The sequence below is a fragment of the Augochlora pura genome, chromosome 3, assembly GCF_028453695.1.
Source record: "Augochlora pura isolate Apur16 chromosome 3, APUR_v2.2.1, whole genome shotgun sequence".
NCBI lineage: Eukaryota > Metazoa > Arthropoda > Insecta > Hymenoptera > Halictidae > Augochlora > Augochlora pura.
This window is the reverse complement of record NC_135774.1, coordinates 12,845,112-12,870,670: the sequence shown is the minus strand read 5'-3', so window position 1 is coordinate 12,870,670 and position 25,559 is coordinate 12,845,112. Positions and strand designations below refer to the sequence as shown.

The following is a 25,559-nucleotide window of genomic DNA, read 5'->3' as shown; positions in this document are numbered from 1 at the left end:
AAGCCGACGGAACTCGAATGGAGCTCGTGTCTTTCGGATCACGCACGGAACGTATAGGTTTAGGTAGAACGGAATGCGCTTGCGCGGTGCCCCGGCTAAGGCGCCCCAAGACCACGCTCGGTTTCTCCTTGTTCTTCACTTCTTTCGCCCTGGTCTCTCTTCCTATACTCGTTCGTCCTTCTTTTGCCCGGAGACCCGGTGATAAACCGACCGGGCTCCACTTGCGATTTCTTCGCTGCCTCGCTCCTTAGGGCGACGCGGAGCCACCCGATCTTCTCGATCATTTCGCGATACTTTGCGGGGCAACCGGTATCTGACGATCGAGATGCGGATTTTAGACCGGTATGATCTTTTGTTGGCTTTTACGTGGTTTTGACACGTCTGGATTTTTTGGCGATTGTGATGAATATTAGCAACAATTTGGTAGAAATTTCTTAGTATTTAGGATGAAATTGAATTATTTGGTAAACAATGCGAATTTTAATTTTGTGTGACCTGTAATACCTTTTAATCAATGGGGATTTTAGTATGAATTTTAGTTTAGAATTTGCTTAGTCAATAGCAGGTTGGAGCAATAATTTAATAGTGAACTGCGATGGTTATGGAGATATTTATATATTTTGGAGACATACAAGCTGCGACTAGTATATTTTGAGCAGTGGGAATTTTATTTTGTCTTGTCTGATATTTTTGTTGTTATTGGTACATTTCAGTAGCTTAACAATGCTTCATAAAAATGTACAAACTGAAATTTGTTAATTATTCTGCAGTTGCTTCGACAGGTTCGATGAATTTGGTTTTAAGAGTGTAAGTACCACGTGGCTCACTTAGGGATCATGCTAATCTTTGACTAAATTTAAAAATACATTCAGTGTGCATTTCTGTGTATTTATAATATTTATACATTTCTAAAATGTAAGAAAACGTGTACATCGACAAAGATTCACGACATTTCTATTGTATATTTAACATAAGAAATTTTTTTAACTATTTTACATTTTTCCCCCGTCTTGGTATTTCTAAAATAATTTTTGAAAAGTCTATTAGCAATTTAATTACTAAATTTTATACATTTATGAGAAAATTGAGTAGAAAAAATTTGAAATAGAATAAGATTAAAAGAATTTTAAAATGTCAATGTATTTCTCTCGATCGAATAAAACAATTAAAGTAAGAATGAATTTGCTTTTCAATGTCTATATCTTGCAATTCCTGCAGAAAATAATTGCAGACAATAACTGCAGACAGTAAAATATATTTTCCCTAAAAATCCTTGGTCTACTAACAACCTATTCGTTCATATTCAATTCGTCTAAAACGTTTAATATGCAACAGAGCAAAGGATAGCGTTCGCTGCCAATAAATACTAACTTTCCAGACGCTGTATCGCCTCAGCATATCAGACAGCGTTCAATTAATTCCGTAATCCAGGTGGAACATTCGAACTGTCCCCGCTTCCTGTAATATTTCTCTCGAAACGACGGCAACATAAAATCTCTCCCCCTAGACAAGAGTTAACCTCCGATGCACTACCGAAACGGATTCCCACTCCTCCGCGCGAAACAATCGCGGAACAATGCCGCTAAAAAAATTCGCAAAAAACCGCCGAACACCGTCCCACCTTCGAGTCGCGTAATTAAATATTAAATACGACGTGCCGGCCGCGTGCACGTGGTAATTCATGTCCGCGATAAATCCATAAAATCCGGGAACCACCGTAACGGGTCCTCCGCCGCGGCTTATCTTTAACACAGCCATTGTTCATTTAACGAGAGACTATCCGGACGATACATTATTCATCCCTTTGATCGCGGGGAATCGCTAAGGATCGCAATAACAACTTGCAGTTTCGCGGATCGTCACGCCTGCGCTTCTTTTTTTCTCTTTTTTTTCTTTTTTTTTATCCCCGTTGGGAAACGGCCGCGCGCGCATTCATTCGGAGATGAAGCGGTCCCGGGGATCCGGAGTTTTATAGTCCCGTAGAACCCGTCCGGGACCCGCGCGTAATAGGTCCACTTAAGTGTATCGCGATGCCGGGGCGTCCACCCCCCTCCACTTGTTTTTCACCCATCGCTGGAATTAAGTGGGGACGGCTTTAATTAAATACACGGAATTAATTTCTCGCGCGTACGGATCGATCCGAGGCTTCTTCTCGCTCGTTGCCGGTGATGACTGTACGGAATCGAACGCGGGGAATGACGAGCGAGGTAAGAAGCGGCGTGAATTGACGGAGGCGTTGAGCGTTCTGCTCAATTATTTGCAATTTTTTAACATTACCTCGAGGTGAAATACGCTCGAAGTCGAGCTTCGACGTTCACGGCGTTATCTGTTGGTTAAGTAACATCGAACAGTGCGCACGAAGAATCATTAATGTTATCTATGAAAGTATGAGTAAGTTTCTATTTTGTAATGTTTTATTTTAAACTTCGCGAAATATTCAAATTTGGTTTTATTAATTTAATGTGAAACATCAAATAATCGACTTCGAATTGCAATATCACAAGAATAAATTGTTATAGAAGCTTTGTAATTGTAAAAATATTACATATAGACGTTTCATGGATCAGTTGCAATAAACAAATGGAAAGAGTTCAATTAAATTTGAATTAATCTAATATTTCAACATTTTTTGATTTTCTACATCGTCTGCGTCCTCAGGTTCTACGAAGCTGGGGGCGTTGAAAATGGGTCTCAAAAAATTTTTTAACAAACTTCCGTCAACGTAGATGATATCTTCAAGCTTCAATCTTTCTGAGAATGTTAAAAAACCCAACAATTTTCCATACATTTCCGCGTACAGCGCTTGGAAACCGCATCGAGCCTATCTACATCTAAACCGAATTTTTACTTTCGTATTTCTTGAAACAAGAACTGCAACAATTACATCAGCAATTACCAATTACATTAGCACATCAGCAAAAGATGATTCAACCTATCCCAAGCTCGACTCTCGTCGCTCGCCGTTCTTTAATCGCGCCTCCGCGTTGTAACGCGATCGAGGATCAAGGCCGTGAGGATGACACGCCGCCAGACGGGGAAGATCGAGCGAGGGATTCAGACAAATGATCCGTCTCACCGAACCGGTTTCGGGTCGATAAATGTGACTGGCGGCGCGACGGTAAGGGGGGAGGAGGAGGAGGAAGCAGGACGGATTCAATTCGTATCGATAATCGTCCCCGATACACGAAGAAATAATAATTCCACGCTCGCCGGTTTCCAGCTCGCGCCGTTTCCGCGCGCCGTAATCGCCGCATTTGCATATTCGTCGCGATACCGCCGCGCGCCCCGGAATACTTGAAAATTTCTCGCGTTCTAATGGCCGCGTCCCCTGTAATTTACGGCGAACGTGCTGGCGACGACTCGAAAACTGTGCCCGCGTCGCCGGCGATCTGACGGATTCGTCCGGTTCTCTATCCGCTTAATCGATCATGCGCGCGGACCACGCGGGGATAATTGTCGGCCAAACAGGAAAACTTGGTCGTCGTCGTGTAAATGGGACTCGTATTAATCAGCTGGCGAGGGAAGTCCTGCCTGAGCGCGGCTGAATACCTGCGGGCCTCGCAGTTGGTTTTATTCAGGTGCGTATTAAAAGTGAAATAATAAATCAAAGGACGAATAAAGGTGCTACTCTATGTTGAATAAATTCTATTCTTATTTTAGTACGTTGCACGGCTTATTAATGTATCTTTAAATAATTGAACACTGATTACAAAACAGGAGCCAAGCATAAATTTCTTTCTTTCTTTAATAATTTTTATACGTCGAAATTAGTACACCAGTATTTTTAGTTACTTTTAATCATTTCACTGGGCATAAAGTCTGCAGAGTATTTACAGTAAAATGATAAGTAAAATTACGAATTATTCTGAGGATATTCATTTATATATTTTTTTCATTAATCTGTATAATTAATAATAGTAATAATAACTCTACTGTTAACTTTAATCAAATACCCATAATGATTTAAAAGAATGTTACTATAACATAATGAATTTCCATAAACAAAATATGAAATACAATAATGCTTCTGCAATAATAAAGAGTTGTTAATAAAAATTTCAAAGCACACTTCATACTTTCCATAAATAAAACATAAATACAACAACGTTCCATCAAATAAAAATTCGAAATCGTACGGGTCGTTAATAAAAATTTCCAAGCAGATCGAGGTCGTTAAAAAACCGGGACGCTATAAGCGCGTACCTCAGGAACGGGATGGTCCAGTTCGAGGTATCCGTCGTCTCCGCAGCACAATGGCGCGAAGCGTGCCGCTCGCATAACGCAAACATCTCGCCTCCCCCCCCCCCCCCCTCCCCCGTGCACGGGGAGGGTTCAAATCGGCGCGACAATGGCGGGCAGGAATTGGAGCGAACGCAACTGGTAACAATATCGTCGGACACTTCCAACCCATTTCTTGTAGCCATTGTGTTAATGGAACACGATCGGCGTTTACTCGGCGTCTCGATAACAATAATAATCGGCGGGCGACCGCGTGAAAAAGGACGCGCGGACTTTGCCGGCTGCCTCGTCGACGCCCACGCAGTCACAGGAAGAGAACGACAAAGGAGACGCGAGTTGGCCGGAAGACGAATTTATCGGGCGACCTGCTGCGTTCGCTCTTCGCGCCGATCGCTTTATCGATCGCGAATCGTAATCGGAGGAGGCGGATTCTCGTTATGGAAATGAAAACGTAATGATGGGAACAATGAATTTAATGGCAAATATTGCTCGAGCGTACTGCGTAAAATAATAATAAGAAGAAATTATTTATCTGGGTTGGCATTTTGTGTCTGTTCTGTTTATTTATTTGTGCCAATGGCTTTCATTAAAAAATTATTCTGTTTATTTGCATTAAAGTTTTTCATTTAAAATAATTAATCCGGGTGGACGTCTCCTGGTTATTTGTATTATAATTTTTTATTTAAAATGATTAATCTGGGTAGACATTTTCTAGGAAAGAATTTAAATTTCTCTAATTTATATTATTTATATCTCAGAGACTTGTTAAAACTCCATTTGAATCAATAAAAATTCTAAAATCACTTCAAAGTATCACTTTTATCGCCAACACATTCTGCACTAAATATATCTGAACCTCATAATTGATAAATGAATTAAACGGTACCATTTTCTGGTTTACTGCCCCATCAATTCAAGCATAAGATATACAGTATTACCCCGTTCTTTTTAAAAGCACCCGTGAACCATCATTTTATTCTACACCAAACGCACTTGAATCATCTACACAAATTAACGTCATACATCACGTTCATCCCCGATACCGATCTCTTTATCGATCGCCGGCGTAATTAGAAGTCGAAGAACTCCGCCGCGAAAATGGCGGACCCTCTCTCTCTCTCTCTCTCTCTCTCTCTCTCTCGCAAGGCGCGAAACCGGCGCGCGGCGAGCCGGCCCGATGCTTTACGAGCGTTTTAAATCTCGTTTACGCGCGTCGGAATACGCGCCGTGCAATTTTCCGGCCGGCATTTATCGGCGACGATTGCAACGATGCATCTTTATTACGGGCAGAAGGCGTCCCGGAAATTTTTGACGAAACGGTCCCGGCGGGGCGCAGGTGCGCAAATTAGAGTCGACGGTCCGTTGTAATAACGTTTTATCCCATGGCTTTGTACGGCCAGCCACAATTTTAATTAATGCGATTTGCTTTATTTTCCGCCTTTTATCCAGCTGGATACGTTTGTTTCTGTCTTTATTGCGCTGCGAATTGGGGAATCCAGGTTTCCGGCAGGTTTTTGCTGTAATTTTGCTACGCGTCGATCGAACTTTAATTGCTCGGAATTCGTCGGATATTCGAGCGAATTACATTCGACGAATTTCTATACGTTTGAATCACTATGAAACGTTTCGTACTCTTGTCTTTTTGCAACTGTGCTCCTGCAGCTGTGCGCATTGCAGTTTCGTTTTAGCTACAACGTTTCGAAATTCAACTTTTCGCCAGTGCAATTTAATTCTTCCGTGAGCAAATCAAAAATCGGTAACAAAAGGAAACTCAGATTCATGTAATGGCTCAGATTTTTTTTAATATCATCGATCATACGCAAATTCAAGAAAGCGATTAAATCGTTTTATTTCGAAATTGGAAATGGATTTCGAAATGGAAATTACCGAATTATTTTTAGAGAAGGTTTTGAAGATGAGCGATGCAGTGGAGGTGGTAAGAATCACGCGATAGAATTATACAGTGTTTCCGACAAGTCGGAAGATTGCTGCAGTGTCCTGGATCTACGTAAACTTAAGACGAAGTAAGTGGTGCGCTCCATTTCGAGATTAAAATGGAATCCGAAACAATCTTATATTTACAACGTGCTTTTAGGTTAAGCGAGGCGGCGTAAGTGGAGATGAAAAGAGGAAAATGTCGAAATCGTGGCAAAATTGTGTACCATTTGTTAACTATATAGGCGAGTCGATAATCACGTTTCTTACTTACTTGATGCTCTTCCTATTTATTCTATTTATTCTATTTATTCCATTTATTCTATTTATTCTATTTATTCTATTTATTCTATTTATTCTATTTATTCTATTTATTCTATTTATTCTATTTATTCTATTTATTCTATTTATTCTATTTCTTCTATGTATTCTACTTATTCTATTTATTCTATTATCTATTTACTGCTTTAACAATTTCATACCATGTTATTCTCTATTATTTCATTAATTTCTATATTATTTAAACATCTTGCTCACTCACTTTACCTTCTATAATATCATTTCTCTTTATTTTTTCTCGACTTTATTTCTTTCTCTTTATTTTTTCTCGACTTTATTTCTTTCTCTTCATTTCTTCGCGCATATTACTCAGGCACTCGCATTATTGCAACACAGGCACTTTCTCCGGTCGATCGAATAAAAATCACTGCCATTATTATTACTCTTAACATCGCCCCCGAGGCACGAGCCACGACCCCCTATATCGGTCTTACCCGACCGATTCGAAATTAAAAACTGCATCGTTGCAACCCATGACGAATACCCCAATTTGCGTGGCCGAAATGAGGCGGGAGTAAGCGCGTCGGGGGCCAAAGCAATCCGGCGCTGTCGAGCAATTAAGCCCATCCGCGGCCGAAAAAGAAAAAAAAAGATATCGCTCGAGGCGGGGTGTGTTTCGAAGAAGATTCACGGGCGGCAGCATTTTTCACGGTTCCGACGTAAAATTCTGTCGGGAAGCGAGACATTAATCGTTCAGCGAAATTCGGGGCGCCGGCAGCGGCGCGGGGCTCGGCGACGGTGGTTCATAAATTTCGATGCACTTAGAGCTGGCTGCAGCGACCCCCTGGCACCCGGGGCGCGAGAGAGACGGAGAGATACATACCGACAGAGAAGAAGAGCCTGACAGAGAAGGATAGACAGACGGAGTAAAAGAGTCCGACAGAGTCCGACAAAGAAGGAGAGACAGAGAGGGGAAGCGAACGAGGTCCTACTCGCGCGATATAGAACGATGACAAATCGTCCGCGCGGAAGGATCGCCGGCGAATGAATCTTCCTTCTCGCGAGACTGACGGGGATTCCTGACTGGCCCGAGCCGATTCTTTTTACCCGGCGCGCGACCAGATGCCGGCTGTTTGCGAACTGGCGCCCCGTAAACTGAAAGTGGATCAGGAGTTGGCGCGTCTGTCCCGGGGAGAGCCGATCGTTTTCGTATCCCTCGTTCCGTGGATATTAAACGCTGCCGATATTACCGGTTTTCTCCGGTGAATCCTCCTCCTTCGGAATTCTGGAGCTTCCGGAATTCGCCGAGCGATTTTAAGACCGAGTCCCCCTTTTGGCTGGCAAAATTGTTTGGCTTCTACTTTGCCGGCCGTGACGCGCGGGCCTTTGTCAGAAGCAGTCATTAAGAAGAACGAAGGCAATTGCGATCGCTGTTTGCCGGATTCGCGAGTCGTCTTCAATTCTCGATTCTGTTTGCGATGGTTCCGATCTCATAAAATGGACAAAATTAGGAAAATTGGTAGGTTTATAAATATACCACTAAGATAAATAAACCTATAAGATAGTAATAAACCACTTAGAAAAAAAAAGCTAGATGCACATTTTATTTCACCTTTCATAATTTTAAAAGCGTTGTATATGAATTATAAATTGCCTATAATTGTAAATAAATTGTATAAATTATATAAATTATATTTGTATTGTATACAAATCAAGATCATTGTATACAAATTATATAAATTTGTATTATATATAAATTAAAATAATTTGTTACCTCACCCGAATGATAATGCCGCGTCGTCCGCAAAGGGTTCTCTAAGCATAATAATTCATAAATCCATTAATCCAAAGTCTTAGTATGATCATCTATCAATAAACACCTACTCTAGCACTATAATTAAATAATTATTTTATTTTCTTAGATTTGACGATAATCTATAATATTCTATAAAATATAATCATTACTAGCAAAATTATATTAAAGAAACTATGACATCGATAAAATTAATTTCTACTGTTATCTACCCAATCACTAGTATATAAGAATAGTAATCTAGCGGATTATAGTAATTTAGATTTAATTTCAGGCTTGACAATTTTTACTACATTTTCTAAAAATGCTTAAAAAGGAAAAAGAATGCCTTTCACTCGTATTTCTGATAAAGCGAACGCAACCATAGAATTTCCAGTAACACAGCCCTCTCCGCCGAAGCAAATCAGGCTTTTTGTAGGCGGAATGAAGACGAATGGTAGATCTGGGCGAAGCACGGCGCACCGTAGCGACGACTCGCAGCCACATACGTCTAAATTTAACCGGAAGTTGGTGGTCGATAGAAGAAACGACTACCCAAGACGAGATTATGCTCGGTGCCTGGCATGGAAGTGCTTCCCCCTCCCCACTCGCTCCGCCGTCACTGTCGCCAAAGATCGAACCCAGAGCAACCCCTTCGTACACCGTAAATAAATCCGTCCCCGGTTTACGCGCGTGCCGCAGCAGATGTTAACTACCAGCAGCACTCGTCGTGACTCGGTGGCGAAAGGAAAACACGAGAGGTTTGGAAAACATCCTTCGTTCGTTCGGACAGCTTATTCGACAGGCTCGATCATGCACTTTTACAAGGTCGCGAGTTGCGCCGGGGGCCGAGTTGGAGGACTTCCGTCGGAGGGAAAAAATTGATGGGCACGAGCTCTCGCCGTTGTTTATCTCGTCTTCTCGAGCGAGACTCTTCTGACGTTTTATACAAACTTCGAGTGCATCGTGAACGATCCTCAACGTAGAAACGAAAGTTTAGCAGCGAGTGGCTTTGGAAAGCGTACGAAATGTATACAGTCTATTTAGGCATTTTTTTTGTAAACAGCTTGATGGTTTTTATCGTTGCTTCATTTGTATTATTTGTGCGTTTCAGAATGATGGAGCAGAGTCGAGGGTACTTTGAAGCTCTGAACTAAAGTTAGAATTAATTATTGTAAATAATTAGACGTTTTATAATAATTAGTTTCAGCAGTATGTAATTTTATACTCTGTCAATTTAAGGGAAAAGTTATTGCTACTGACGGTACCAATGTTATTAAAAATGTATGTAAATCCCAAAGCAAATGTACTCGAATTTCCTATGCAAATTAATTTAGCACAATTATTATATATTCCTGTAACACATTAATTTAACTGAAAAAATAAATAAAATTAACCTCGAAATTCTCAAAGCACTTAGAGTACTATTTTCATTAAAAAATACATTTTACAATAATAAATTTAAATAAAAAGGCACTCAGGTTTCATCTCAATGTCCTACAACAACTCACAATATAATTTTCATTAAAACAATACTTTGCACATCTATGTTCCAAATAAATTAATCCCACCCATTTCCCTACCCTACTAATTTAAATAAAAAAATCTATCAACATCCAATACTAAAGTTCCAAAAGTCGCGCGGGCTGCAGTTCGTTCGAAAGACTGTCGCGAGCGATTTCTCGCGAGGAAAACGGCGCGCATCAACGGTCGCTCATGTTCGCCGATAGAAATCGCTTTGTACCCGTTAATTGCTCGGTTGTGCAGGTAATGGCTTGGTCGGTTTCCGGTTCGAGCGGATTGTTATTCAAAGCGCGGGCACACTCCGTCCGCTCGCCAAAATTCTCCGGCTCGTTATAACAGTAGGAGCGGAGTCACGATCGCCGCGGATCCGGCCAGAATTTCGTTATGCGCGCGTGTACCAAGGATGCTTAGCTAACAAAGCAGCCCGTGCAATTAAGTTAAATAAGATTAATGCGCGGCTTGATGTAACGACTTCAATGCCGCGGTGTGTATCTAGCGCCCTCCCTCCCTCCCTCCCTCCTCCCCGCGACGCAAATTCGTGCGTCCGTTGGTACACGGGGGCCGCAAGACAACGCAAGATTAATTGCATCGAAAATGCGGCGAGGGTCGTCCGTCCAAGGAGGAACAAAGCTGCCCTGTGCGACGTCGACTTGTACGAAACGGCGAAAGTGCATTGCGACTGCAACGACTTTTACGCGGTCCGTCCAATTGATGGTCGACAGTTACTCATCAGTCTGTCCGGTAGCAACAATGATGTATGACTGAAGTGTGAAGAAGCTGCGCAGAGATTTTATATTGCGCGGACATGATTGAAAAGATGGTAGTAATATTTATGAAATTGGTGGAGATAGAAATTGTTAATTGAATGGAATGCATTAGGTATATTTAATTGCAAATTATCGCTTTTATGCTATTCCTTTTCTTATGCAGAATAATATATAAAAAATTTACTTGAAGAAATAATGTATTGTAGAAGCGAGTATCGGTGCATGTAACATTTTATTTATTTCTTAGGATAAGATATCACTGAATTTAATGTATATTATATTGTATAATATATCTGATTATCTATTATTATTTTTACATTATTCCTTTTTTTCATCAGGAATAATGTACAAAGAATTCACTTGAAGAGACAATGCACTTAATATCGACGTAGTGCATGCGTCATTTTATAAACTCCGCAGTACATGAAATGATTGAATTTAATAATTAAAAATATAAACAATTCGACGTGAAAAACAAAGATTCATAATCTTGAGAAATTTACTGTTAAATAAACCAATAAAAAAGATATGCAAATGTAAAAAATAACAATGCAGTTCAACATAACCTATAAATTAAAAATCCCCACATATATGTTAACCTCGCAACTAATATAACCTGAAGATAGTTTTCAAAACAAGTTTAACAATTTCTCATAGAAATCTCGTTTGCGTTCGAGTTCGAGCGCCAAAGCCGCTGAAACTTCGCCGGCAACATTAAAAGTCCCGAACTTCCGCGTGATAATTCAATCAACGGGACGCATTGATCGGGTCCCGTAATTCATCTCCGGGCATTTACCGCGAGTTTAAAAGTCACTCGGCCGCAATTAGAGCGACAGCGTGTGGCAGCCACCGCTGCTGAAAGGGGATTCAATTCGAGAATTTAGTGCGTGAAAAGTAGATCGACAAGCGCGAGCCGTCTCTACGAGACGGGCCGGCATGAAAGATGCCCTTTCATCGTCGGAAACCAGGGCGAAGAAGGCGCCGACAGGCTGCTCACCTTCCGGCACGCATAGAAGTCACTACCCCCGGCGTTAGGCGAGTTTCACGGGCTTCCCTGTTGACGGATAACGTTCTAGTCAAAAGACATAATACAAAAGGCGTCGACAAGATTAACCCCTTATCGTACTTCGACGAGTCCGACTCGTGATGGAAATTACTAGTTATTACTACTATAATAATTTATTAATTATTGAGTATGGATGTTATTCTGTTCTTTAAAATTGGAATAAAATTCTACTCCCTTGTTATTAACCCTTTACGCTCGAGTGGCGTCTTTGCAGCGCCAATGGAAATTGTTATATAGTTATCAAAATAATGTTGACACTATCAAAGACTCTTCAGTTAAAAGCGTAACAATTTTACGAGTCACAAGACTCAATCTCGCGTGCATAAATTATACTAAGTACTATGCTACAGCTGGTCAAAATAGCAATTTTGGATCTAAAATGGCTTCGAGTGCAAATGGCTAATATTTAAGCATTCGCGTAAAGGGCGCGGAATAAATGTTAATGGTTTTCTAAGAAATTGTAGCAATTGAAAAATTCCTAATCGTAAAGACTGTGAAGAAAATGGTACGATAAAGGGTTGATCCGCGCGGCCAAGAATTTTTCGGTGAATACGAGTCAATTAACCGGAACCATCGCGGCGGGACAAACGAAGCCGAGAGTCGATCTTTCGATAATTAACGTCTTAATCGACGGATGGTATCGCGATTCCCGGCACCGTATAAACTCCCACGTATCGATCGATGGGCACGATCGACGATAAGACGTCCGGCTCGGACCTGAAAGCAATGAATCGCCCGATGAAATTCACGACTCCCCCGGGTGTATTCGCGTTCCAACGGGGCGAACGCGACGCTGGAAATCGTTTGCTACTTATGGTAATGGCGGAGGAACAAGGAAACCGGGAAGCCAGGGGTCAAGAGGGCCTCCTCGCTCGACCCGGGGTAGGAAAAAAAAAGAAAAGAAACGGAGACCCGAGAGCAGGTCCTTGAGAATCCTGCAGCTGCCAGTCGTCATCGGTTCATTGAACGCGGCGAGCTGCCGCACGGTACACAACTTTTCGAGGGCTGCGAAAAAGGGGTTCCCGAATACGGCCGAGAGGCCGAGACCCAGCTGGGCGCGCCGATACTTCTGTTTTCGTTTCGCCACGCTGTGTGCGCCTTGTCGACGCGTGTCGACGATAATGGATATTATGCCACGGCGATTCATTAATAACCCGGCCGGGAATTAAGAGTGACAAATGGCGTCGTCCCCATGGGAAACTAATTGACACCGCTTTCTGGGTGGTTCCTTGCTTTGTCTTCGACGCTTCCAGATTCGATTAAGCCTGTCCGCGTGATTCTGAAATGGACGGGGTCAGGACGGCAATTGAAACAACTATCAAGGAACTTGTCCCTTTGTGCTATGGGCTCGCGTGAGTATTATTAATAGCTGCGAAGTAAAAAATTGAAAGGGCTATTCATTTATAAGTGAAATAAAGTGCGGGAATTGTGATGAATTTGTTTAATTAGGAAGGAGAAATTCAGAAAGTATAATAGATATGTGTGCGACTTCTAAGTTATGTGGAGCCATAGAGAGTTAACCCTTTGCACTCGATGCCATTTTATTTGTAAATGCAAAGTAGTTTCCCTGATATATAGTGTCTTCATTTTATACGATTTTAGCCACTTAATGTATATGAAATTCTTCTAACCCTTATGGTAAATGCAATTTCAACAGTATTTAAAATATAAATAAATTTGATGACGCTGAAATGATTTTAATACTCCATGTAACAATTTTTAGTGATGCCTGTGAGTCATCAATCGAGTGCAAAGGGTTAAGATATTGTAAAGATTTTTCTTATAGCAAGCAATTGAATAATTATAATTCAATGTATAATTAAATAATTTTTTTAATCCGAACATAAGATATAATATAAATGGCAAAAGATCAGAGTAAATTAAGTCTTTTCATTTTTATCAAGCAACACACACTAAATTTTAATATTAGCTAAAGAAATTCTATAGGCAGTGAGGGAAGATCTAGCCATTATATTTTTTATATAAAATAAAAATTAAAAGAATTATGAAATACAAATGCTATAAAAATATACACATAATGTCTTAATCACTTTAATCATCTGGAAATAAAATACATAAAAATCCATCAAATAAATTTACCCCATCACACTTGATCAAGATAAACAAACTATCAATACGACATTAAATTACAAATACAAACATTAAATTCCTTTAAATAATTTAAAAAATAGTATCTAATTCCAGTCTACCAAATTCATTTAAACAACCACAGTTGACTAAAAACAAACCTACCAGACACACTACATTAACACAGGCATCAATCGGTAAAAACAAGGGAGCAACTGTTATCACTCGATCCGACACAGTGTTGTCTTATCTATCCGGCAACCCCCTCGGCGTAAAACGTTCGTCCCCCGATTCGATCGTAGTAAATCTGACGGCGCAATTTCGCGGCGTCACCCGCAGCGTAAATTAACGAGTTCAATTTCCGCTGTTAATCGTGTCATAACGTTTGCCCGTTAGAGATCGGACGGGCGACGACTAATCGGCGTTAATGCGATAATAATGTCGAGCTCCGATCGCCCGTACAATTGAACGACCGCTGATAATCTGATCGGACTTTACACCAATTGGGCGCTCCGACGGAAGAGCACGGTTTCGTTGCGGGCATATCGCGTCGTGCAACGTCGTTCGGCGATTTTTATTTCGCGCGAAGGACGCCCGAATTCGTCGGTGCAGCGATAGTAATCTACGACGGGGTGAGGGAGAGGGAGAGGGAGAGGAGGAGGAGGACGGCCTGTCGCAGTTGGTTAATTAGGTCAGCGCCGGGCAAAAACTAAGGATGGGATCATCGACGATTCCGCCCGGGGCGTGTACACAAATTGGCGTCGACGTCACCGTGTCGACGAAACGATGTACAGCGGTGTGTATCGAAAGTCTGGTAACCTTGCGACAAAGATCATCTCCGTGAACGGAAAACAAGATTAGCTTCGCCGATTGCGACATTATCGCGGATACTTCGTCCGGCTCTTCGAAATGAACCAGTTTCGACGCTCGCTCGGTATCTGTCGATTTTTCGACGAGATTAAAAATCCGTCGGCTAGATTAAAATTAAGTGTACTGGGAATTGCGCGATTATGGTAATCGACGTTGTTAGATAACGTTGACGTGAGCGCACGGTTCGCGCTGTTATTAACTCGTTGCATTACGGCCGCTTTCGCAGTCGCGTTCTTTAGTGCCTCTTTGTCGCCGATAGATTGCTGCACGAGGAAGATTTTTTTATATTGTAGGATAATTTCTTTTATTGTACGCTTTTCTTTGACGTTGAAATATTGACGATCGAAGGGTCGAATTTTATTTCGATTTGAAATAAGTACATAATATTAAAAATTATCTTTGTGATCTCATATACGAGGTTTTATGTTTCTTTATTTAAAAAATATGAAAATTGTTAACTCTCGTGCAAGAGATATGGTTAATTAAAATTTGTAAATGAAGCATAGGATTTAATAAAAATGGCGTATTGGTGTTAATAAATTTAGTAGTAAAAGCAGTAATTTTTAGAATTCAGTGAATTCGGTATTAAACTGTGCTTATCATATTTTTTAATTTAATAACTATAATAAATTTTTTTCCTTTCATTTCTCAATTGTTGTTTGATTTAAAATTAAAGCTAAATGAAAATTGATTATTTGTCTACAGTAAAAATAAAATTATTATTAGTAAAATATTAGTAATGAAGTTGAAAGTAAAATATGTGCCAGAAGAATGTTGGTAAAATTATAATTGTTTCCGTGAGAGTTATTTTACATTGAATGGATACGATGTAACTCTTCCTCGATTAAATTCCAGCTGCAGCCTATAGTTGGCGCCAGTAATCACAAGTGCTACTAGTCAAAGACATTTTCAACGCCAATCTAGTACTGTATAGCACTGTTACATATTTATTAATAACTCTTACAATTATCAACAAAATGTCTCATAAAAATTTATACTGTTACAACGTAGATAAAAAATTTCACCCCCAACCCTCCAAGCTTCAACTATAATGTAGAAATAAATTTTTTAAATTAACATAGAAGACGGAAAAATTACAACACCTTTATGATATTAAATTTTAAATATTTGCAATGGTTAATTAAATGTAACCCCACTAACGCATACAAAAATGATCTACAATAAGAGCGTCCATTAGGTCAATGAGAACCGTCTCCCAGTTTTCATATATTATGAAAAGTTCCAGCGTAGATACACAATATTAAATACACAAATTCAAGTTTAATTTAATTAATGCGGCTAACTAATACTTCGGCGGCTACGTCACTAACCTAAAAACTTTTATAATATTAAGGTACCTTATGATATAATTTACTAATAATACAAATTCGCTAAATTTTGTTAATAATATAATTATGATATATTTCTTTAAAAAACTGTACTTAATACAGAAAAACCTTTTGAAATAATAAAATAAAATTGGATTTAAATTTTCAATAAGCTCCCCGCTTAATTAAATAAACATTGTCCACTATTCGTCCGTAATATAAAGTAGTGGGAGCTATAGTTCTTGATCTAGCTAGTTAGGGGATGATTAAAACCTTCTAAAATAATAAAAAAAATCGGATTTAAATCTCCAACAAATGCCACACTTAATTAAATAAAAATTGTCCACTATTCGTCTAAAATATAAAATAATGAGGGCTATAGTTTTCCATGTAGCTAGTTAGGGGCTGATTAAAACCATCCCGCGGTCCAATCTATCAGTTCGTACGCAACGAGTCCGCGGCCGGAAGTCTCCATATACAGCTAGTAATTTCTCATTAAGTCCCGGTGACCTAGAATCAAACTCAGCAGAGTCGCGCCGGGCGGCGCACAATGCTGGCTGCAGAGAGAGAGCTAGAGGGGTTGCGCGGCCCCGGCCCACCCCCCGACTTCTCGACCGGTTCAATTGGATGTACGGCTCGCATACCGATAGTCTGCCGCGAACAATGCCCGTGCGTTTAGTTGTATGCACACACTCCGGCCGTCGCATACATGTATATCTGGCCGCTTTCTGCTGATGCGCCGGGTTGCATTGCGCCCCGGAAACCGGCAATCGGCGTAATAGCACAAAAATGGAAAACGCCGCTGGATTCGTTTAACGCCAACCCACCCTCTGCGCCTCTTCCCCCACCCCTGCGCCTCTCCTCCCTCTCTCCGTTCATTGAAACAGGCCTCCGCCATGAAATTGCTACTTCGCGCAAGTATTTTCGGCGTTCACCCCTTTTTCGGAGGAAGTGGCCCTAAACCGGCCGCGCGCGTTCGCAAGTCTGTTTTCGCTTCGGGGCCGATTGCGTTAGCCCCGGCGTTACGCGAATTGAATAGGGGCGCCGGAAAAAGTGTGCTCGGCCCCGAAAAATACTTTCAAAGCATCGGGAAAACGGCGCCGCACGGTAATGGATCAGCAGCGAAATTGCCGAAGAATTTTAGGAAATATTTTCGACGATCTTCCGCGTACACAATGGTTCAGCGAAGTTTGTCAATTAATTTTTGAGAAATAGTTGTACCGTGGAGACATTTTTGATGCGTTATGTGCTATCAGATGTAATTAAATCATTGCTGACGATGTAATAAAAATTCGCTGATTTACTTATTCTGTAGAGATTTTGAGGTTACCTTGAATATTTTAATACTGACGCTAGTAGGTTATTAAAATGTTTTGTATAATTGTTCTATATAATATATTATGTTGTATTTTTATATAATAATTATTAATTAGCTTGTAGATATATAGCTTGTAGAAATAAAAATTGTAAGAAATTAAGATGACCGACTCGTATAATAAAAATTTGATAATTTAATATTTTTATCAAGACACTAAAATCATCTTGACTATTTTAATAGCATAATTTTTGGACTGTAAAGCTATATCATTCCAAAAATCACCGAGTTATTGTTCGATCAATAAAAGATACATAGTCCTACCTTTCAACCTCTTTTCAGCTCATTCACAGTTAATTTAAATTTTGCCTCCACCTGTACCTCGCCGCAGCGAGTTGTACATTTTCGGACCCAGTGAATCGCGACGCAGGAAATTTGGATTTATCACGTTAGGATACGGGAACGAATGTGCGGGGGAACACGAGAATAGCTTGGATTCTTGGGAGTTTCTCTGTATGATACGGGAAAGCGGTTATCACTCGTCGATACACTCCACACAATGCTCTCTCAACCCCTGACCCGCATGCACAGGGCCCACCACGGTGTGGTTGATACACCCCTGCAGTGCTCCGAGGGGTATTCGCAGCTTCCGTCGAGATTTACGCCCGGAAGGCGCGTGTATATCGAGATTTCGTCGTTTCGTGAATCACGGAGATAAAATCTTATTGGCCTGTGAAACGAGGCTGGATTTCTCCGGTCTCTCGCGTGTCGGGATTCTATTCAAGCGTTTCCTTATTGAAAACAGCTACCTTCGCCGGGCCCTTTATTAACCCCCTCGCGCCATTCTTCGCGCGGGGGACCTACAGGCGGAACGATTTTCTTTGACAGATCGCAACTGCGATCGCTGATTTATTTTCTGGAGAACAGATTCCGTCGATGTTAGATAAACATTGCAAATCTGCGATGCTGTTGGTGACGATTTATTTACTCCGATGATCTTAGGTATTGGAGGAAAGGATTTATGCTTTAGATAAACGTATTTTAACTGGATTTCATGAATCTGTGATGGTGTTAGAAGATATTGAGTTATTTGGTTCGCTGATTTAGGTATTTTTTAGGCAGACACGCTTTGGAATTGATAAACAATTTTCTAAGTTTTTGTACCATTTTAACATTGATATTATTTATTAGTAGCAACAGATAAAGTAAAATTTATTGCTTTCGTTTCGATTATCAATAACGTTATACAAAACTGTAAAATTATTTTAAAGAGGTCAAAAAATAAATTAATATGATTACGCATTGTATTTTAAAGATATAATACATAACTTCGCGAAGTTCAATTCTTGTAACACTTCGTAATCGAGGTACGAAATAAATTAAATAATAATAAATGAATTACTCGAGCATTCAACATAGTAATCGCGAACATTTATCAAAGGGGTTAAAAAAACATTACCTAAAGAATATTGTCCTATTATTTTCTATATATTAATTTTCCCAAAAATATGTCGAAGAAGTCCTCCCGCCGTCATCAACGATCCCCCGAGTTAAACGAACAGACACCAAGGTATTAACCAAAATCGACAGGCATTGTCGAACGGAAACAAAAGCGCGCAACGTAAAAATTATTACGAGACAGCATTAAGCTGCTCGCCGCGCATTGTTCCTAGTAAACCTGGCGGAGGATCGTCGGAATCGAGGCCCGTTCGCGGAAGAATCGAGGTAAGTCGGTTCGAGGCCCGCGACGGTAAACAATGGAAACCCTCGAAGAGAAGCGGGAATCGATGAGAAGTGATTGGTACTCACCACGACTTGTTGACTGTTCGTGGGGCTAGGGCTCGGACTGGGCGTCGAATTCGGGGTTGAGATCTCCCCGGAGGTGGGCGAGACGGAGCCCGTGGTAACCGTGCCAACTGTCGGGAACGCTCGCGCCGGATCTGCTTGCCATTGCTTATGGATTTGTTGGGAGGTGTCCCGGAATCTGGCTCCCTGAAACCAGACGAGAGAAGAGTTATTATCCTGCTGCTAACAACTTAGGATGATAGTTTCGAGCTCGCGGCGTCTGAGATCGGCTCCCATCCTCGAGGAATCAGACCGCGCAAGCAGACTCGCTCGTCGCGGTTGTCCCCATGCATCATATCGATACGATGACACAGTTCGATTAGTCGCGGATATTTGCCTCCGAACAATTGTATCGCAAACGATCGGGCTGCACGCTCCAATGAAAAAGTTCTTGCCGCGGCGCATTTGTCTACGCGGCGGTCGCTGCGTCGAAATGGCTACCGACGAAGCAACGATACATTTAGCAATTTTTTAGCGTGTTGCAGCTTTTGTGGATTCGTTTGGGTTCATGGGGGTTGCAGTGAATGGGAGGGTTTAGGAAATGTTGTTAATGCTTGGAGGAATATTTTATTGATGGTTGGAAAGATTTATTGATGCTTAGGAACACTTATTAATGCTTGGAAACATTTATTAATACTTAGGAAAATTTATTAATATTTAGAACAATTTAGAGGCATTTATTAATATTTAGAACAGTTTAGAGCCATTTTTAAATATTTAGACAAATTTATCAATGCCTAGAAACATTTATTAATATTTAGAACAATTTAGAGACATTTATTAATATGTAGATAAATTTATTAAAGCTTAGAAACGTTTATTAGTATTTAGAAAAATTTATTAATGCCTAGGGGCATTTATTAATATTTAGACAAATTTATTCGTCCCTAGAAACATTTATCAACGCACAGAGACACTCATCAATACTCAGAAAAATTGATCGAAGCTTAGAAACATTTATTATCACTCACAAACATTTGTTAATACTTGAAGACGTTTATTAATATTTAGAAAAAATAATTACTGCTTAGAAATGCTTGAAATTGCTTTATTCGCAATTTCCAAATTATTCTGGGCAGCTTTAAGCATATACACGTTACACAAAATACGCTAAAATTGAATGGCATTTTATTATTCTCTGCCCAGAATTTAATGGTCCGCGTTCATTAATATCGCAGTTTAATACACCCTCGATGAATGCGAGAAATAATATTATGCTCGCGCTTGCAAGAGCCGGCCCAATGGACCCGGGTGAATTTAATTAGAAAAAAAGGCAGGCACCGGCGATGCAATTAACATGGAAATACGACCCCTCGGTTTTTCCAACCGCTGGAAAAATAAAGTAATTAGCTATTTATCAACCGTAATTGAATATAAGAACCATCCTTAGAGGAAGCTGTTGTTACCGGGGCGCAGAGAAATAAATTGCGCCGGTTCTTATTACGTTTTTTTTTTCTTTTCGAGGTCGTGCAACTGTGCATTTGCGCACACGGAGCCATAAATATCGGATCGGTTCCTACGCCCGCCGAAGGAAATAATATCGCACACCTCGCAATCTCTTGCATTCTAATTGGTATAAACACGAGCCTATCGCAGATCTGCGCACAAGTTCGCCCGCGAATTTCCGTAACCCTTGCCGGCGGAATTTCTTCGGGAAGTTCTTAAATCGCGCGCAATTTATGCAAACCGCTGACATAAAATTTCTCGAAACTTTTATATATACAGGGTGTCTTTAATGTTCAAACTTTGTCAGTGTATTCTATGGTACAAAGTAAGAAAATATGTTATGTAAATATAGTTCATATAGAGCTTTGTTAAGAAGTTACAACAAAAATTCAGAAAAAGAATAGTAATCAACTTGCTGTGACTTAGATCAACAGTATTGCGTCTTTCAGTGTGTTCATCTAAGGTATGTTTAAGAGCCTTAGGTAAGCAGCGAATTTTTGTTATAACTTCTTAATACAGCTCTATATGACCCGTGCTTACATAACATTTTTCTCTCACTTTGTGCCATAGAATACACCGAGAAAGTTTGAACATTATAATTTGGGACACCCTGTATATATACATATGTTCGCGAGGGAAAGTCGCAATCAAAGGCGGGGGCCCGCTTTGGAGGATTAAGGCCTCGCAAACAGGGAGGCTTTATCAGTACATTAATCATCGGATCGAGCCGCCGGATTTTTCCGCGAAAGAGGAACACGAAGGGAAAACAAGCGCCGTGGGAGGTCGTGGAACCCTGCGAGAGGCCGGAATATCGCGTGCAACGGTGCAATCCGAAGGAACACGCCGTTCCTCGCGGCGCGGTAATTGCAGTTATGCAACGACCTGCCATAATAACGATTAGCACGGGAGTATAATAGGAGGCGTAAATGAAGCTGTTCGCATCCGCCGAACGGTTCGCTCGCTTTCGAGCGCGCCGAGATCGAGAGGACGCTTCTTCCTCGTCCCGTAGAATCGAAAGCGTCGTCGCGGCTTTCCTAATTCCGCTCTCTCTCTCCCTCTCCTCTCTCTCTCTTTCTCCGCCGTGGAATTAATTCGCCGACGAACGGCGGACTCCTTTCTCTGTTTACCTTAAAAATCGCGAGCACAATGCGAGCAATTCCGACGGCCGGGCTAATTGCTCGCGAAATTGCCCGGCTGTCGGACGGAGCGGAGTTACGATTTTTCTGGTGGAGCCGTTCTCCCGGCCGCTTTCGATCGCTCGATTTGCGTCTTCGGATTGAAATTCACGACGCGGCGGCCACGTATTTTTCTACCGGCGAATCAGACCCGGCTGCGACCGAGAAACGAACAATGTTGCGATTCTTTCGAGGCGAGGGTTCGCGGAGAGATAAGTCGCCTTTGACTTTTTTCTGCGCTGTTTTTTATTCCTTCGTCGATTATTTAAATGTGGCAAATAAATCGCAGGTTTCGTAGAAGTTTTGAGGCTCTATGAATTATTAAAGCTATTTGAATCATTTTGTCTTGTGATTGATGCAACAGTTATATTCTTAATAATTTCTTGAATCTAAACTTTGATTACATAAAAATTATTTTGGAATCTTATATGTGGAGTCACAGAGTTACTACGCCAATGGAAAAGATTAAATTCAACTACTGTGATTAAAAATAAGCTAGTGAGTATATATATTCTTTCAGAGAATTATTATTCTTAATAGATCGAAATTAAATAAAATGGAATAAATTAAATCTCTCGAATTGACTTCGAATATTAATTCCTCCACTTTTTGAGTTGGTACCGCCATCTTATTTCGTGATTGGCGTCTTCCTTTTTCAGGTTAACACGTTTCTAAACTCGTGAATAAACGCAAGACTTTATCAATTAATTATTTAGAGTCAATCAACGATTAAAATAATATAAATTTCCACAAATTAAATAAATGATATAAATTTCCAAAAATCAAAATGAAATAAATTTTATTGAATTAAATCTTCCTAAAAACACAATTTTTCATCCATAATTCTCTTTGTCAAATAAACGATACACAACTAAATCCGACGCTTCTAAATAACAAACAATTACAAAAACGATTACCCTTAACTGTCCTACAATAAAAATTATATTAACCTCTGCAAACGAAAGCTCTCTATAGACCCCATAAACGACAGAAACATCGGCCACTCGATAGAACTCCACGGGTCAATTCGCGTTTCCATTAACCCCGTTAAAAAACGTCATTGAAATTGTTGCAGCGTACGGATTCGATATCGAACGGGGGATTGCAAATCGCGCGCTGAATAAATTGAATGGGACAATGCGGGGATAAAAGGACCCGTAGGAGGCACGAGAGCAATTCCTAACAACTTTCGCTTAGCTAACGGGCGTCAAGAGCAATTAATAAATTTCCTGGAGAGCAGTGCAAGCATACGCACACACATACACGTTCTCCGTATGTTGAGCAAATAATAGATCACTCGAGCGAAGCGCGCGCGCGCGCGCGCGAGCACACGCCTGTTTTTCCTCCGCTGGTTGTGCCCGGGTCCCTCCCGTGAATTTCTATGCGCCGCCTCATTAATTCACGTGCGCGGCGGTGGCTCATTTAAAAATCCGATCTGTTCGCGCATCTTTCCGCATTTTAAAATCCGCCGGCAACAGGGACGATCAATCTTCCTCCGCGTCGCATTTCGAAACATGTTTTAGGGTATTCCGTGTACGGAGCCGGCACGGAGACGTAGGGAGAATTTTATTTTATGCCGGGAGCAGCGCGATAGTTGCTCGCCGAGGAAGAGAGCCGAGAGAAAGAGAGAAAGCGAAAAAGAGAAAGATAGCGATACAGAGAGAAACAGAGAGAGAGAGAGAGATAGAGAGATAGAGAGAGAGAGACGAATGTTTGCAGCGAGCGAGCACGATCTAGGCCATCAGCAAATTCCTCTCTAATCCTAATACAATGGAACCCGACTGCAGAGACAACTTAATCCAATGAGTCTATAATAGCGTTCCTGTCTTTGTATCTCGAATACGACGATTCCTAATTACATAAAGGAATAACGGAGTTGGTACAGCCCGCCGCAAAGAGCCCCGGCCCGCGATTATAAGTTCGAATCTCCGCGAACAGATGGATTATACTTGACGCAGCTCGTTTTATCAACTACCGTATAAATCCGCCGAAGTATCCGGACTCTGTTAACCCTTTGGCAGAATTTTCTCAGATGACAATTGAAACGCACCCATTGCTCAAATAGACTCGAAGATGCTGTCATAGAAGTTATTACTCTGGTCACTTTACTAAATATTAATAATAAATATATGAGACATTAATTTAAATAAATAAAAAAATTATAGTGATGATAGTAATAATGATGATTAATTTGGCTGTGGTCAGTCTGATTAAAGTCAAATAGAATTTGTATAGATTATACTAAATATACATTTTTAATTTTTTGAGTACTATAGTCGACAGTAGTCTTATTGTAAACATAATCTTTGAATAATTGCATCGTTTTTACAACGATTATTTAAATTATAATTGCAAAGTCAATTAACATTGAAAGTCAATAAAACTAGTTATAATATATATAAATAATAAATATAAATAACATATATAATATACATAAATAATATATACATACAACATGTATGAATAATATTTTTTATAAAATGAAATGTATATATGTATAATATGTGTGCCACTGGTTAGTAGCATAAGTGCTCTTGCGAAACCCGTTAGCCATGGAACAAAAGACAGCGCCGCGAAGAATTTCCCAGAGCGTGTTTAACGTGTAACGTTAAAAGAATCACTTTCTAACGATTAGATTTCCCATTGTAGATCACTCTGTGCATGACTGCCTCTTCGGCATCTACGGCACAATTTCGCGGGGTACCGGCTATCGGCCGGACGGATCTTTAAATCCAATTACGGATGATTTTTCGTTCGACTTCGCGCCCCGCCTCTCCTCTGTTTTCGGTGCAAAGTGGATTACCGTTTCGGTTCTATCGCGCTGAAACACCGTTCAACCGGATTGTTTCCACGAGGCAGCGTTACAGAAACGCCGCGTTACGCCACGCAGGCTACGGACAAACGTACGAATTAGAGGCTAAGAGGCAGCACGAGTTGCATGCAGCCTCTCCAAGCTCGCCGATGCTCGTGCTGGCTACAGTCCGGTCAGTGACAAAACTGCTGAACTTCCGACAGATATTCGGTCAGAGAGATGATATATTTTTTAAATTAAAGCTGAAGCATCGTTAAATTAGAGAGGAATAATAGAAATATTTATAATTAGGTTTTGGTCTTGAAAATATTTTCAAAAGATGGCGAATCTCACTCGAGAAAGCTTGAGTTTAGTGAATATCTTCAAATTGGCAGAATTTTTGACAAAATTCATATATCGTGACGAAATATTTTTTAAAATCATGTTAAAATATCACAAAATGATAAGAAAATAGTTAAAAAAATTTACCAGCACTTTTTGACCTCTTAAAAATTTCCGTAATCTATTATCTATACAACTCGACTGTGATAATCATCTTCGATATTTTCAATAATTATTTTCAAGATCAGAACATCCTAATCTATTCCCCACATATTTTCTTCCTTACTCTACAATGTTCCAACTTAAAGACAATTCCATCGCAGCGTCTCAATCCCGCCAGAAGTCCAACGATTTCGTAAATGACCAGCTGTTCTCGTTGCGCGGGCAACGGTGATCCGGCACGATCGAGATCGGACAGATACCTGTTCGACGGTGGTATTCCGGTATCGATCTCCCCGATCGTGAGGGTCGCTCACCGGATACCGGTACACACCGCATTTACACCCGGCACACGATTGCCCACCGTGTAAATAAAGGCGTGGTTTTAATTAAGCAACAAGGAAGTTAACGGGCCGCGTAAGAAACAACGTATAACACGCAGAAGATCAGTTATATAACGAGAGAGCGTCGCAGCGTCGACGAGTCTAGATCTAGATCATCGCCGGTGACAATCCTTGGAATTACGATCCACGCGATAATAAGTTTATCGATCGATTTATCTATATTGCTCGGGGATAAAGTGCATCGAATGCACCGC

The 25,559-nt window shown here is 40.6% G+C and overlaps 1 protein-coding gene across 8 annotated transcripts in view; it reads right to left on the bottom strand.

The window, feature by feature from the left end:
* By (focal adhesion protein tensin) overlaps nt 1-25,559 on the bottom strand; it is a 303,833-nt gene that overhangs the window by 102,376 nt on the left and 175,898 nt on the right. For 7 of the 8 annotated variants that reach the window (XM_078177339.1, XM_078177341.1, XM_078177345.1 and 4 more), the window contains one exon: nt 19,013-19,195. The exons of the other annotated variant lie outside the window; for it this stretch is intronic. In XM_078177339.1, the coding sequence (XP_078033465.1) occupies nt 19,013-19,195 (183 nt within the window). The remainder of the gene's footprint in view (nt 1-19,012; nt 19,196-25,559) is intronic. 8 annotated transcript variants of the gene reach the window in all.